Raw genomic sequence first — 15,174 nt, 5'->3', positions numbered from 1 at the left:
AAGTTACATAGATGATATTGAAACATTATCATTACAGTACACAGAATTCTGTAGTTTAGCCATAATAACAGTTCATTATTACACCTGCCAACACTCTTCCAAATATTACATTATTGTCTGTTTCTCTAGAACAATTTATCAATATATATTTTTAGTATTAAAACTAGTAATCCTTTAAACTTAACACGTTCGCTACCGCAATAGTACAAGATTTTTCATTCATATCTGGACCAGCGACGCACATATGCGACGGCTGGTTTCTACCCATAGACTGAGTCATATTAAATTAGTCTAAAGTCGCATATTTGCGTCGGCGTTCCAATGTTATCAAAACGCTTATATCTTTGTAATGGTCTATTTGAAAGTACTGAATTCTCTGCAGTGGTCTACCAGTGATGTCTTTCGCACAACTGCGTCTCTTGGTCTGTGGATATGATGATCGGTGACGCCATATAACAGTTGTAAAAACTGTTCTTTACTTTGCTGCATCACTGTATGTATGCTGCATTATCCTATGTAGCTTTTATATTTGTTCAATTTTTATATATTTGTTCTTGAAAAATATGTTTTTTTTACTTACCGGTACTTTCACCTAAAAACATAACAAAAATGAACCGTCGCATATATGCAACGCTTGGGCTATTTAAAAAAAAGTATTATAATTTTCACTATTGTCTTTGCTATAGACCGGGTGTCTCAAATATACAACATTACAAAAGGTTATCAAAAATATATAAAAAACAAGAATATATGATTTACAAACAAGACTGCAGAGTATTACAAAGTAAATGATCACTGTTTAACACATTCGATGCGGCGGGTCCACCGGTGGACCCCGCGCGTCTCAGCTGAGGAGCGGGGTCCACGGGTGGGGGAGCGCGCCATGTCATGTTTATTGTTTCAATGTGAGCTCAGCCATTGTCGGAGAACGTTGTAATCTTTACCAGCCTGTAGCTTATAATGCGAGCTTTATTCTGGTGTAGGTTGGTACAAAAATTGCCCGTAAAATCCCGTCTGGCAATGCTTTTGTCCCGTTTTCGGGGATTTTCTCAGTTCGAGCCGTATTACAAAGACTCTGGTTATTGATCCCAGGCAGTGCTGCTACCTTTGGGTGTTTCAGTGAACTACGTCCACTTTCGGAGTAACGCAGAACAATCACCACTGCTCTTTTGTGATTCGTCTTACTGAGATATTTCAATACCAATAGCGATCGCTGATTCAGTTAGCGCGTCGGGGCTCCGCCCGGGCCTCGCCGCCATTGGCGAGCGCCTGTTTAAAGGTTTCAGCAGCGAATGTGTTAACAGGTCTTCGTCCGTGGTCTGTGTGTACTGTTAACCAAGTGACAGCCAGTCTATGTGTAAGATTAAATTGTATACCACGGTCTGTGGCAATGATCGGGGTAGCGAACGTGTTAATCAAATTGAAACTAGAAAATCACAGCACAGCAGTACCGTTACTGAGTAGGTAGCAGAGATGAGTCACTCAGCCTACCACACTACTCACAATACAACCTACCAGACAAGTGTCACCGATATCCTAGTCAGCGGTTTGTAACCCTGATACATCAGCATTATGTCATGTCAAGCATGTGATTTTTGTGTCACTTACATTCAATACTGGGATTATATATATTCTATAGTAAATATGGTAGTAAAAAAAATGTGTTTTGCCTGTCACTGCCCTTCTGAGGATGGATATACAATAATATCTATGAATTTAATCATCTTTTGTTCTGTGATAAAAAAACTAATAGCCTAGTGATGGGAAATTATTGTGTGTATGTATTTTAAAATGAACCAACAAGTCACTTTCACAAGATTGGTTTGTCAAAGATAGGTATATAGACTCTGGCATAGCAAGAAGAATGATTGTTGGTTGTCACTTGATAGATCAATTACAAAACCAATTACAGCTCAACAACATCAGCCTTATAACAATAGCACATTCTGATGATGTGGCTATTTGTTGGACAGAAAATGAAGCATGACAAGTTTTAAAACAGGAAAGTTACTGGTATACATTTGAATTTACGTGTTACATTTGTTAACTAATGTTTATTTCACAAATTTTTCATGAACAACAGCTGTACTGATTTTGCGGTTTATTGTGTTACAAATTATCTTGCCTGCTAATAGATAATTGAATGAACATTGAACAGATACAACGGTATATAAGCATTTTTAATTTGGTACACTAAATGGTTTCGAAAATATAATTCATAAACTTATTACACACAAATTTTCCATAAATTATTTGTCACATGTATTTCACAAAAATCATTCATCAGCAATTGCCGGGTCAGCTAGTAATTAGCAAAATAAGTAACAAGATTGAACTAGGGTTTGGGCAGTTTTACTCACAAAAGAAAGCAGGATAGTGTAATGGGTAAAATGTCTTTGGCATACACTAGTAAACATTGATGTACATTTTATTGTTTTAATCTAAAATAAAACTATTTATCTTGCAAATGTAACTGATTCAAATACATGGTATTCAATTTAAAAGTCCTTGACTGACTCCAATACATATCCAATTTAATTGTGGCTATAGTCTATATTACTTATTATTGTATCTGTCCACCACTCACCACGCTGGGAGTGTCGACTGGGGCATGGTGAGTTATCAGCAGCTGAGCTACATCCATGTAACCTGCCTGGGCAGCGAAGAACAATGCTGTGGTCCCAGTCTGAGAACAAGACAGTCATCACTCATCAGCACAATACAATCAGGCAGTTTAAATTACACTAGCAAATTCAACAGTAAATTATCCTATACATCGTTTTATTCTGATTTTAGGGATATCATCAATTTAGTTAGTAGCCATATATACTGACTTCATGAATTTTGACTTCATTGCTACGATATATAGTCGTGTTAATCCGATCTTGAACTGTCTGACCTTTCAGAATATTTTATCCTACCTGAAGACGACTAAATTGTTTATAATTCCTGTGGGATAACTAACCTTAGCAAGCATCTTACGACAATTCGTTGCCTCTGTCTGTAGTCAGCAGAAAAGTGCCTGTTTTTTGGCACCTGCACTTACTGTGCGTGTACTTCCTAATTGTTTTGGTATGCTACATGCCACATAAATCGTCGACTTAAACCTGCATACCTGTCTTTTACCCCTTTCATCTTCAACAAATGGAGTAACATTTTTTTCTCTATATGACTTTTTTGCTTATTCGACCTTAGTCACTATAAGACTACAAAATCGCGCCACTCATCCTACAGTCATCTCCATTTATACATGGCTTAAAATACCTACATTCCTAAAAAGATTGCCATTTCAGAATAAAGTATTAAATTATTAAACAATGTGAACTAGTTTTTGCCATACTTCACCTCCTCATGTCAGTCTAGCCACAGAGCTTTTTGTCAAGTACTGGTGGATTCCACACTCTCACCCTGTGCGTCTCATCGGGTGTTGGAATTATCGGACAATAAGACAGTGTGTGTCTCTTCGTGGTTTGTAAGTGAATGCTTATTAAAACGTTTTTTTTCTTCTTTTAATTGTTGATTGGTTACAGTTTTAATCCATTAGTAGTATTGTCATTGTGCTGGGCCACAGAGAAGTATTTATGTAACTCTCAATGGCTGGACGTGGAATCTAACAAGTAAAGTATAGGATTGATAGTCCATTTTTGAGCGTAGAAAGAGATGTGAATGTTGAACGTTTAGTGTAAAAACATACAGACAGCGTAGGGTAGCACAATGTAGCGCAATGTAGCGCAGCGCAGCGTAGGGTAGCCGAGCACAGCGTAGTCCAATACACACAGAGAGCGCAGCGTAGCATAGCGCATAGGTTGTAGACGGTATTAATAAGGTACATCAGTATAGAGGATGGCTCTGTCGAATACGGCTATTAGTCTTGTCGAAAATACCTTAGGTGGCAGTTTTTGATTAGTACGAGGAGTGTCGGGCTGCATGAAGTGTGTAAAGGCAGGGACAAACATGGTGAACATCACCACTTACGAGTATTTCCAATCCTTAGGAAACACGAGTCTCGGTTTATGGATTACACAAGAATGTCGACTACAACGTTCGATTACATATTTAGTTTGGTGAAGAATGATTGGGAGAATCTGACAACTAATTGGAGGAGCCCAATTGGCGCAGAAAAGGGACTAGTATTAACTTTAAGCGTGTCTGCACGTAAATGCGCTCCAATACGCTCTGAGAAAAACAAAATAGTTTGTTCCTCGGTTGTACACTACGCCGAAATACGCTACTAGTATGTTATATTCCTCATTTCAGTGCACAATTTAAAACATGTGCTACACTATGCTGTATATGTATGTTTTTCCACTTTAGTGAGGCTTGTAGAATTAAATGTTTTACACCATTTTTACGATTTTGAGGAACTAAAATTAAAGCTGAAATATGTTTTTTTTTATGTACTCAGTCGAAAATTCCTCACGTTTTCAATTCAGTGTGACCTCCTGCTAGGCTAATAAACAAAAATGGTAATAAAAACTGTTTAATTTGTAAATGTTTTAAGATTTAAATGCAGTACAGACCACTCGTCGTGCAGCAGGGTCTGCTCCTTGCTCCAACAACTCCTGAACACACTCCAGGTGACCGTTAGCAGATGACAGGATCAGAGGAGTGGTGCCATCCTGCCAACAGAGGGAAATATAATTAGAAGCAAATATCAATTCTTTGACACCAACACACTCTGAGTTGTATAAGCTGAATATGAATGGAAGGCTTACATTCATATTCAGTACGTATACGTATTCATATTCAGTAGAATGAAGAATGGTGTGAGGCGATCTTTAGCTATGTTACTAACCAAGATCAGCTGTTTCATTAGTAAGGACCATTTATTAAGCCTAACAATCAACGACAGCTGGCAAACAAATAAAACAAAACAGTATTAGCCTACATATAAAATCCAAATATGTATAATCAGGAGGGTGTTTATGGGATTGTAAATACATAACATGTAATCCATAACAGTTTAAAGAAGACTTGGTTTATTTTGTCTGTTTGTTTCGAGAAAAACTCCAAAGATTTCTAAATAAACTGGGCTGGAAATGTATTCAATATTTGTGATATTTAGGCTAAGCTATTTGGTGTAGTTTCATAGGAAATTATAAATGATAAATGAAAGATATCTAGAATATTTTTATAAAATCGTCAATTTATAATTTATAAATTATGAAAATTAAAATGGCTGCCATTTTAAAATTCTGAATGGACCAAGTATATATATACTTTTTTTTCTAAAGATATCTTTTACCTTAACATATCATACCAAGATTCGTCAAGATCGATTTAAACAATCCAAACATTAAAATGTTTAAATGTAAAAATACAAAATGGTGGAAATCTGGTGAATGCAGGGATTAAACAATTGTTACAAGGCCTATTGATTTTTCATTAGTTTGACTCATATTTAAGTACAGTATAATCATTTCTCGGAGTTTTTTTTTTTTTTTTTAAGAGGATGGCGGCCTCTTTTAACCTTGCATTTGCCCGTCCACATAGACTACAGATCTGTGCGTGGAATGAGCCGGCACAGTATGAAGGTGAACTGTACTGATAAATTTTAGTGGCAGTGGCCAGTATCTAACCCACGACATCGCTGCCTTGGGCCCGAAGTCCGTGACGCTACCAACTGAGCCACCGACTCACCAGTTTGGCTGTTTACTTATGGGACATCCTGTATAAATAAAAATATATGCTGTAGTATTATAGTATAGTAGACATATGAATTTGAAAGGATGGTGTTTTGGCCTCTGGAGACATCAAAACAAAATACCCCCGCCGCAGCAAACCTGCCGTCTAAGCGAATTTCCATTTGGCCGAATTGATTTTCAATTGATCTATTTAAATAACATTAGGTTTAACGAGTACCTAGGTTTGCTGCTACAAGGAAACTAATAAAGTAGTGTGTTTTTAGTAAAATATTGATAGCTTACTATAAAATAAATAAATTTACCAAGTTTGATCAAAATATATCCATAAACAAGCAAACTACAACATTTTACAATATTCTCCATAAGAATAACATGGGAATTTTAAATTTACAATTTTTTTAGTTTTCTCCGTAACCAATAACCGTACAAAAACACTTTGATATACTGAATTGTTTGTTTTTTTAAGCTCTTTAAGACGGTTTAGAGAAAAATTGGGAAATTTTGTGTTTTGAGGGTAAAAAGTGAGAAAAACCAATTTTTACCCCATAAAACCCCCCATAAAACCCTGTTCCCATGGTCCGATCATGCTGGATCGCGAACTCATTCAAGTTTATCCCGCCTTACACCTTCAAACCAAATTTCATCAAAATCGGATAAAAATTACTCAAGTTATCGTGTTCACGGACACATATATATATATATAAATCTATATATATATATATATACCTATATATATATATATATATATATACATATATAAAAATTTGAACGAATGGTGTTTTTGGCCTCTGGGGACATTAAAATGAAAAAGTAAATCGGTCCCGGGCCTAAGTCTTACCATGAGACCTACGGTAATAGCTACTTCCCTATAGGGAAATTCGCTAAAAGTAATCAAATCAAATCAAATCAAATCAAAAATTCCTTTATTTAGCAAGCGTTCCTCAGTATATACTGCTTTACAGGATAACACTTGTCAATTTACTAATACTATATGTAATACTTTAAGTAATATAGTCACAGATCTAGATCTTACCATGAGACCTAGTAATAGCATTCCCTAAATGGCAAATTCACTAAAAGAGACATCTCAAAGTTGATCAATTTTCACTTTTGTAAATATCTGTTAATTTATAGATGGTTTCTTGGCTATTTAATGTATCAGAGGACTCCTAGCTAGGTGATGATAAAGTAATAGAAAGTAAGATTATTGAGTTACTTTCACATTCTAAAATGGCAGAGCATCCTGTTTGAGCTTGTTGATCAGGTACTTTATTATCATTTAAATTGTCCATCCTTATTACCATAGATGTTTTCATACCGTTTGTGTTTTTGGTAAAATTAACTGAAACATGTATGTCATTTATAGCTATTTTAACCTGCACATGTAACAACTAACTATACACAAAACAGTCCTGCTAAGTTCTGAATTTGTTCACATTTACTATAGTCTTTTGGGAAATTTCCCATATAGAGAATAAGCTACAGTATTACCTTTGCCTTTGACTATTATTACTACAATACAACTATTCAGCATTCAATGGTATTACCATAGGTCAACATGATCGGGCAAAATTTAAGGGAATACTGTATTTAATTGGAAATCCGACCAGGAAAATGGAATTTACATTCCGCTTCCCTGATTGGATTTTCACTTAACATATTCTTTAAAATGTCAGACTTATTCCGAATTTAAAAAACAGCTTTAATGTGTACTTAGATTTGCTGCTACAGGTAAAGTAATAAAGTATGTTTTAGTGAAATGCAATTTTTTTCAATAGCTTACTAGTAAATAAATAAATTTGCTAAATTTGATCAAAATACGAGTATGTTCATAAACAAGCAAACTAAACTTACTGTTTACTTATTCTTCATAAGAATATTACAAGGGAATTTTTTTTTAAGCTTCACAAAATTATTTGGAAATAAATTGCAAAATCTTATGTTTTGAGGGCCATAAATTGGAAAAATAATAACCCCATAAAACCCTGTTCCCATAGTCTGATCCTGCTGGTTTGTGTGAACTCGTTTGAATAATGGCTTAGGTTTACTTGTTTATACGAAATGACATCAAAATGGGAAGATACATTTACTGTACAGTATATAATTTAGAACGTATATTTTAATAGCTTAATTCCTACATGGAAAATTGGATTATATAATCGTAAATATATTTTATCATTATTAGTTTTAACATTTAACGTGATTATGATATCGGATTATTCTCTACACTTACAGATGATCTAATGTTTCTACTGCCAAATATTGCAACTAAAATATGCCCTCGCCAATAAACAATTGAGTGTTCCAACTGCTATAAATCTATTGGTTTCACTAGAACATTTTGTATGTAACCAAACAGATTGTAGCTAACAGCCCCACAAATAATGGCGATCCTGAAGACTTTGCGCGGAGTCATAGCATGTTATAATAAAAGTCGCACCAAATAATCATAAATAAAAATTGTTAATAGTTAAGGGAACATTTGTTTCGTTTAGAATTACTTATGAAGTGTGATTTCTTCATCAACACTCACACATTACCATAACTGTTAGAAGTTTTAATTAACAACTGTAAGTAATTGGCCAAGTTTAATTGGTTTGGGTAATAAAACATAATAAAGTCTCTCTGTGAAATTTCGTCCTTTTCACATTTCTCTTATATTCAAAGGGAATTTGAAAATGCTAAATTAATTAATTTAAAAACTTATATTTATTATTTTTGTGAGCATGTTTTTACAGATGATGGCCATGTAATATAATTTATACCCCCGCCGCAGCAAACCTGCATACTAATCAAATTTCCGTTTGCCTGATTTGATTTTCAATTAAATCTATTCAAATAACATATGGTTTAACGAGTACCTAGGTTTGCTTCATACAGGGAGCGTAATAAAGTGTCTATTTTAGTAAAAGATTAATAGCTTAGTATAAATAGATTTGCCAAGTTTGATCCATATATATCCATGAACAAGCAAACTACAACAGTTTACTTAGTCTCCATAAGAATGACATGGGAATTTTTTATTTACAATTTTCTCCATAACCAATAACCATACAAGAACACTTCAATATACTATATTATTTGGTTTTTTCAAGCTCTTCAAAATGGTCTAGAGAAAATTTGTGAAATTTTATGTTTTGAGGATCAGGGACATCAAAATGAAAAAGTAAATCGGTCCCGGGTCCAAGTCTAACCATGATACCTACGTTGATTAATAGCTTATTCCCTATATGGGAAATTCGCTAATAAATACAAATTGATGAACCAGAATTTAAAAAAATGTATCTTATGAATGTGTGAAATTAGTTATATCAATTATCAATTATTTAAGATGGGGACGACACTATGTGCGTACTTGTTGAATGTACCTACAATAACTATCACCTAACAATTCAGAAGCGTAAAAAAGACCATGACATTAACTATGAGGTGGAGTCAAATGATAAGCTAGAAACAAGTATAGCAACACGAAACAAACAACACACACACAGCTGTTTTATTGTTGAATGAATGCATGTCAGCTGTTTTCAAGGCACGACGGCGGAATGTGGCGGCGTCGGTGCAAAGACCTGCAAGTTGCGTAACGGATGGTAAATATCAACATGGCACTTTCTCTGTATTCTTCCACAACAAGAATCCTACTTGTGCCTTGTGCGCGTCTTATTGTCCAAAGTATTCTGACGTGCAACTCGTAAATATGTTGTATATTATGTGATTTTAACGATGCATTTTAACATTTTAACAAATGCATATTAGGACCTAAAATGTTATTTGCGTTCGCGTTCCATCGTTACGGTCTAAAAATCATTTTTTACGAGGAATTATTTTTATAAATTTAATATCTACTCTATATTTAGTATTTTATGTTCTTAATCATTTTATGGTGCTAGTTCGAAAACAAGCATTTTCATACGTAACATTTCTCCACAAGGACTTTTACTTTTTATCCAGACAGAGAGAAAGTAATTAATGTTTTGATGATATGAATATTTATTATTCAAATTTATGCCTCTTTACGATACATACTTATTGACACTTCATAATAAAGTTAGTATTTGAAGGAGTCCTTTAATCTATGCTAGCAGCGACAAGTTTGCGTGTCCAAGTCTCCGCTGGGTTCAGCCGCTGAGAGATTACAGTGCTCGTAGTAATCCGAAGGTACAATATTGGATCCGGAGAAAAGTCGGTAAAATTGTGATGGTCCTAAACTGTATCCAGCCAAGGGCTGTCAACGATTGTTGGGGTTTTAATAAACGGTCCTTCCTTGTTAATGAAATGACCCACACTCGTAGTACAATGTCTCCGCCGCAGCAACCCTGCAGATTGTGGTTATTCCGTGTCACCAACGGTAAGAGATCCTCCCCTAAAGGGAAATTCACCAAAACTACATACAATATTAGACTATACCATTATTTGTCTACACTCATTCTGAATTGAGCTGTAAATATGTAAGTGTCTAGTAATTACAGCCTTACACTCATCAAGTGCCATCTCGACCCATATGCAATAGGTGGCTTTTCGAGATTAGTGATGGAATATAAATTGAACAGCTCATTGTTTGTGTTATTATTCTACAACATAAGGAAGTGGGATTTACACCAAGCTCTATATTTCACGAATCTGAAAATCAGTGGTGCGTGCGATGGAGACTTAAAACTTATGTTTATTTCTTAAACACAGCCATGACGACATTAGTCACTTTGCAAGTAAATAGAGAAGTCTCATGAATATGAATATGACACAGACACAAACAGTATGATTCTGCCATATGATCATACCATAAACATGGCGCTCAACTTCATAGATGAACTACACAATGACGCACTGCTGAATCGACTATAGCTGTAGATTGGTTGTAGCTTTCGTAAGGGTACTGAAACTATTATAAGCCTCTTACCTTGTCCCGACAGTCGACATGGACTTTCCCACTGTCCAAGAGTCTGCGGATGACCTTGAGGTCGCCGTTCACGGCCGCTAGGTGGAGGCGGACGTCGCTCGGGGTCTCCTTCTGTAACAATACTGACTTGTTACCAAACATTCTGCTGGGGTCACGGTGAGCCTATAACTGGTTGTGCTTTGAATTTGAAGAGAGGCGGAATATATGGTCAAAAACAACAACAAAGTTCGTAATATCCTGAAAAATGTAATACTGTAGACAAAAGGTTTCGAATTAATTTAATTGAAGAGGTTAGCGGCTTCTTTTAGCCTTAGATTTTGCCATCCACAAGGGCCTGTGACCTTATCCATCAAAGCAAGGGATGGGCCATTACAATACAACAGTGAACTACATTAACAACTAACTGATAAGATTTAGTTAGCTGGCATCAGGACCAGGACACACCGCTGTCGCTGCCCTAGATTCGCAGTTCGTCGCGCTACGGACTGACCCACAGACTAACCTGTGAACTGTCAATTACCCATCATTTTTGCTCAAGTTATCGCGCTAAAGGGCACATATATATATGTGTGTGTGTGAATTTGAGCGGAGGGTGTTTTGGCCTCTGGGGACCTCAAAACGAAAAAGTAAATCGGTCCCAGGTCCAGGTCTTACCATGAGTACTACGGTAATAGCTTATTCCCTATATGGGAAATTCGCTAAAAGGAATATTTGATTTGATTTAATGAAGGACCGAATTCCCTAACTTAGCTGTCTATAAATATGACCACATAGTTTTCAATTTATAATTTGTATAGGTTTTTGATAACATCACACTATCTAAAATAACCCACCGCAGCATACCTGCAGGTGAATTGCCATTTTTCAGATCAGATTTTCACTAAACTATTTCCTTAAACATCACAGTAATCCTTTATAAAATCATGGTCAATTACTGTATAATAATAGGCAATAGCTATCTAAAAGATATGCCCTAGTCTATAAAGTATATAGAGTAGATTGAACTTATCCACGATAATTCAATAATATAATATAAATTCATGAAAACTTTTACAAGATGGAATCAAACAGACAATTACAGTATTTCTATAAATATATATTTGAAGCGGTCCCGGGACTAGGTCTTACCGAACCCCCGAAGACTACACCGCTAAAAGCAGCTCTCGTGCTAATGCCCCGGATGATCGCACTTATCTCACTCATTATCGTCACATATAGTCGCAGTCATGATCAACTTCCGCCGGAAGAAAGAAGACCGCGTCCCGCGTCGTGCCGATCAGCGACTTGCTAGACCTCACACAGTGTATGATTAGTTTAAATGGATCATATAGCATTATATAACCTTCACACGCAATCTACGGATTAATTTAGACGCTTCGACTCCCGTGCAAGCGTGTGTGTCCATGTAAACCCTAGAACTTATAGTACTGTAGTGGAAATATAAATTAAGATTATAAATTATATATCGATGTGAGTGGTTTTAAAACATTAGTTATCTCAAATGTGCAAGACAAGAATATACCCACATATTATTTCCTTGTTTAAAAAGCCATATATATATTTAGGACCATCAAAATGTGTAAACTAAAATTTATTAAAATAATTTAAAGTAAAAAGTTAACTTTTAATATACACGTAGTTTACCAATTCGACTGTCGACTATGGGACACGTGTGCTGTTTCTCTCTCTCTGTCTCTCTCCGTCAAGTGCCGTAAAAGAGATCATTTACGAATCTCTCCCCTCACTAAAACCTCCCTCTATCCCTTAGCTTTGTTTACAGCTTTTGTATCTTCTATGTGCACTTGCCTCCCAACAATCTATATCAAAGCTGCAAATGATAAATGATCTGACGATTGTAAATTTATCTGTCGTGTCGGAGTCGGGCAAAAGGTGCGACCTGAATGTGCTGTGTAATAGGCCTACTGTCAGCAAACAAATGCCATCAAATAAATAAGAACAATGTAAATGAGTTTTGAAACTGTTTATGTAATATAGCTTGTAACCAATATAATGGGTCGAAATATCTCCATTCTGAATCTTTACTTTGTAAAATGAGAGTTATGAGAGACATTTTAGTACAAGAGGTGCATGTGTAATTGGAATTATCTTGGTGGTTTACTGAAAAAAGGATTTTTCTGTTGATTCAATACTTATTTCCTTAAGCATAACTGAGCTTTTGGTGTGTGGTTTCTTGTTCGACCGAGGTAAATAACTATCCATTATTGCTAAATAGATGGAGACAAATTCACTACGTGTACAAACTGTATTGCTGACTTGTTTTCCTTGTTGGTTGGAGAGTTTTGAATGGCCTAGTAAATATATCTGATTAGTTTATCCAAGGCCACACTAAAAACACGTTTATCACTGTGCAAAACGCATGTAGGAAGGTTAATATCAGCTAAGATATCTAGACTCGATCTTAGGCGTGTTAGCTACTGTGATTTGTGGTAAAAATTGCGTATGCGTAATTTCCTCATTTCACTTCATTGTACCGTAATTGAAGACATAACTTTATTTTAATTTCAAATTCAATTTATAGGTCTGTGCAAGCAGTTCAAAACTACTGTACAAAACACCATACCTTGGCATGAAAAATTCAAATGGCCGTTATAAGAAAAGGCGCGCGAGACTGACGATAATGTCGCAGCATGTATAGGGCGACACGGTGACAATGGAGCCGTTACTGTAGTTACTGACACAACTGTTGTAGTGGTCACACTTCTGACCAATGGCCCAAGTACTACGACTCTAAGTTCACGTTTACTAGTCACTGAAGCTGAATAAATCGTTTTTAAGCCAAATTGACAGTGCAAATTGTCATCAATTAGTGAAGCTAACATACTAAAACTAATTATTGATTAACATGTGAAATACATCATTTTATAATTGCTCCAAATACGAATGCTGTGGTTCCAAATACACGTGTACTGGTTACTTCAGCCATCGGATATAATACTGTACTGTCGTATTAAGACCACTTTCTTAACGAAGAATGGTGCAGTGCTTGGCTCATATTGCTTTGCTACTAGATAGTTCGTAGATGTCGATGTCACTAAGATTCACACATTCAGTAAGAGTTTTGTGGAATGTATTTTCTCGATAAAAATATGTAAATGGAAAAGGAGATGCCTGCTATAGTAGTTAATAGGCAGTGAAATACATATTTAGGATTTTCAACCCAATAAAATGTTGTGGATTTAATTTATTTTGTACTGAGTTATTTTTTATATGTACTGATACGTAACAAAATCGAGAGGAAACGATCGATTTCTCTTCCATTATAACATGAAATCAGTTTATTGTCTACCAGTTGAAACCATGGGTATGGACTTAGTTGTTCAGGAGTTCCCATGCTTGTGAACCGTTTAGGTGACTCTCAATAAGTATTGATCCCTCTCTGTTTTAGTTTTAGTGAAGAAGAATATTAGAACTATATAACTGTAGGGTAAGGGAGCAGTATTTAGTTACTGTTGACTTTCTGCAACGCGTCCCATAAAATGAAGTTCCACCAAAAATGTATCAATCTAGATCACAAATTACTGTGGGAATTTTAACTCGCATTTTCTTCATTGTGCCAAAAATAACTATGGATAACCTCTTAAATCTTAAGGTATAGCCTTAAAATTGTAATAGGTTTGTGAGGGACGCGTATGAAACTTGAACCGTTCACAAAAATAAATGGGATTAAATACAAATATAGCCTCCTATGAGACTATGCTACAAATCAATACAGGCAAGCCTCATTGTTTAATTGGCTTGAACTCTATCCAATAGTCAATGCTAGAAATGAATGTCAAGAAGATCAGACGATTAGTTTTTTGTTATTTAAAGCTTAAGTTTACAACATGCTGTATATTTGTTCCACAAAACTTCTATTCTCATTTTAGCTAATTTTCCATATAGGGAATAACCTATTACCGTAGTACTCATGGTAAGACCTGGACCCGGGACCAATTTACTTTTTCGTTTGAGGTCCCTAGAGGCCAAAAACGCCATCCGTTCGAATTCACATTTATCATTATTTATTTATTTATTGTGTGTCCGTTAGCACTATAACTCGAGCAAAAATGATAGGATTTTGATGACATTTAGTACAAACGTGTAAACCTACATTTATTCGTACGAGTTCGCGAACCAGCATGATTGGACTATGGGAACAGTGGTTTAGAGGGGGTTTTATGGAGTTTTATGGGTTTCCAATTTTTTTACCCTGAAAACATAACATTTTGCAATTTCTTTCCGAACCATTTTGTAGAGCTAAAAAACAAATAATTTCGTATATCGAAGCGTTGTTATGCGCCTAATGGTTACGGAGAAAATTCCAAAAATTTTAAATTTTGAATCGCTTAGTTTGCAGGTTTGCTGCGTCAGGGGTACATTAACACTTAAGGCACTTTGCATGTTTATAGTTTATATTAGTGTATTGACGTTTCTGTCTACAGTTTTACTGAAATGTGTAATTACTACAATATATACCCTATGTTATTATATAAAATAACGAACAGAAGTTACATTTTTTACATTAACACCGACTGTGATCCGCATAAAAACACATCCTGTTTACTAAAGCAAGCTGCAGACAGTCAGCCAATATGGCAGTTTGACAATTATTGACGGCTTCCATATGTAGAG

At 35.5% G+C, this 15,174-nt stretch overlaps 1 protein-coding gene across 1 annotated transcript in view; it reads right to left on the bottom strand.

Annotated features, from left to right (window-relative positions):
* The window catches only part of LOC128983101 (ankyrin repeat domain-containing protein 29-like), a 52,066-nt gene that overhangs the window by 14,174 nt on the left and 22,718 nt on the right, over positions 1-15,174 (bottom strand). The window contains exons 3-5 of the mRNA XM_054402262.1: positions 10,543-10,653; positions 4,521-4,619; positions 2,588-2,686 (exon numbers count right to left, since the gene is read on the bottom strand). Of these exons, the coding sequence (XP_054258237.1) occupies positions 2,588-2,686; positions 4,521-4,619; positions 10,543-10,653 (309 nt within the window). The remainder of the gene's footprint in view (positions 1-2,587; positions 2,687-4,520; positions 4,620-10,542; positions 10,654-15,174) is intronic.

This window comes from Macrosteles quadrilineatus, unplaced genomic scaffold (genome assembly GCF_028750875.1).
Source record: "Macrosteles quadrilineatus isolate MER2022 unplaced genomic scaffold, UCM_ALF_1.0 Scaffold_1__1_contigs__length_201487025, whole genome shotgun sequence".
Classification (NCBI taxonomy): Eukaryota; Metazoa; Arthropoda; class Insecta; order Hemiptera; family Cicadellidae; genus Macrosteles; species Macrosteles quadrilineatus.
The sequence above is the reverse complement of the archived record's forward strand: the minus strand, read 5'-3'. Positions and strand labels throughout refer to the sequence as shown.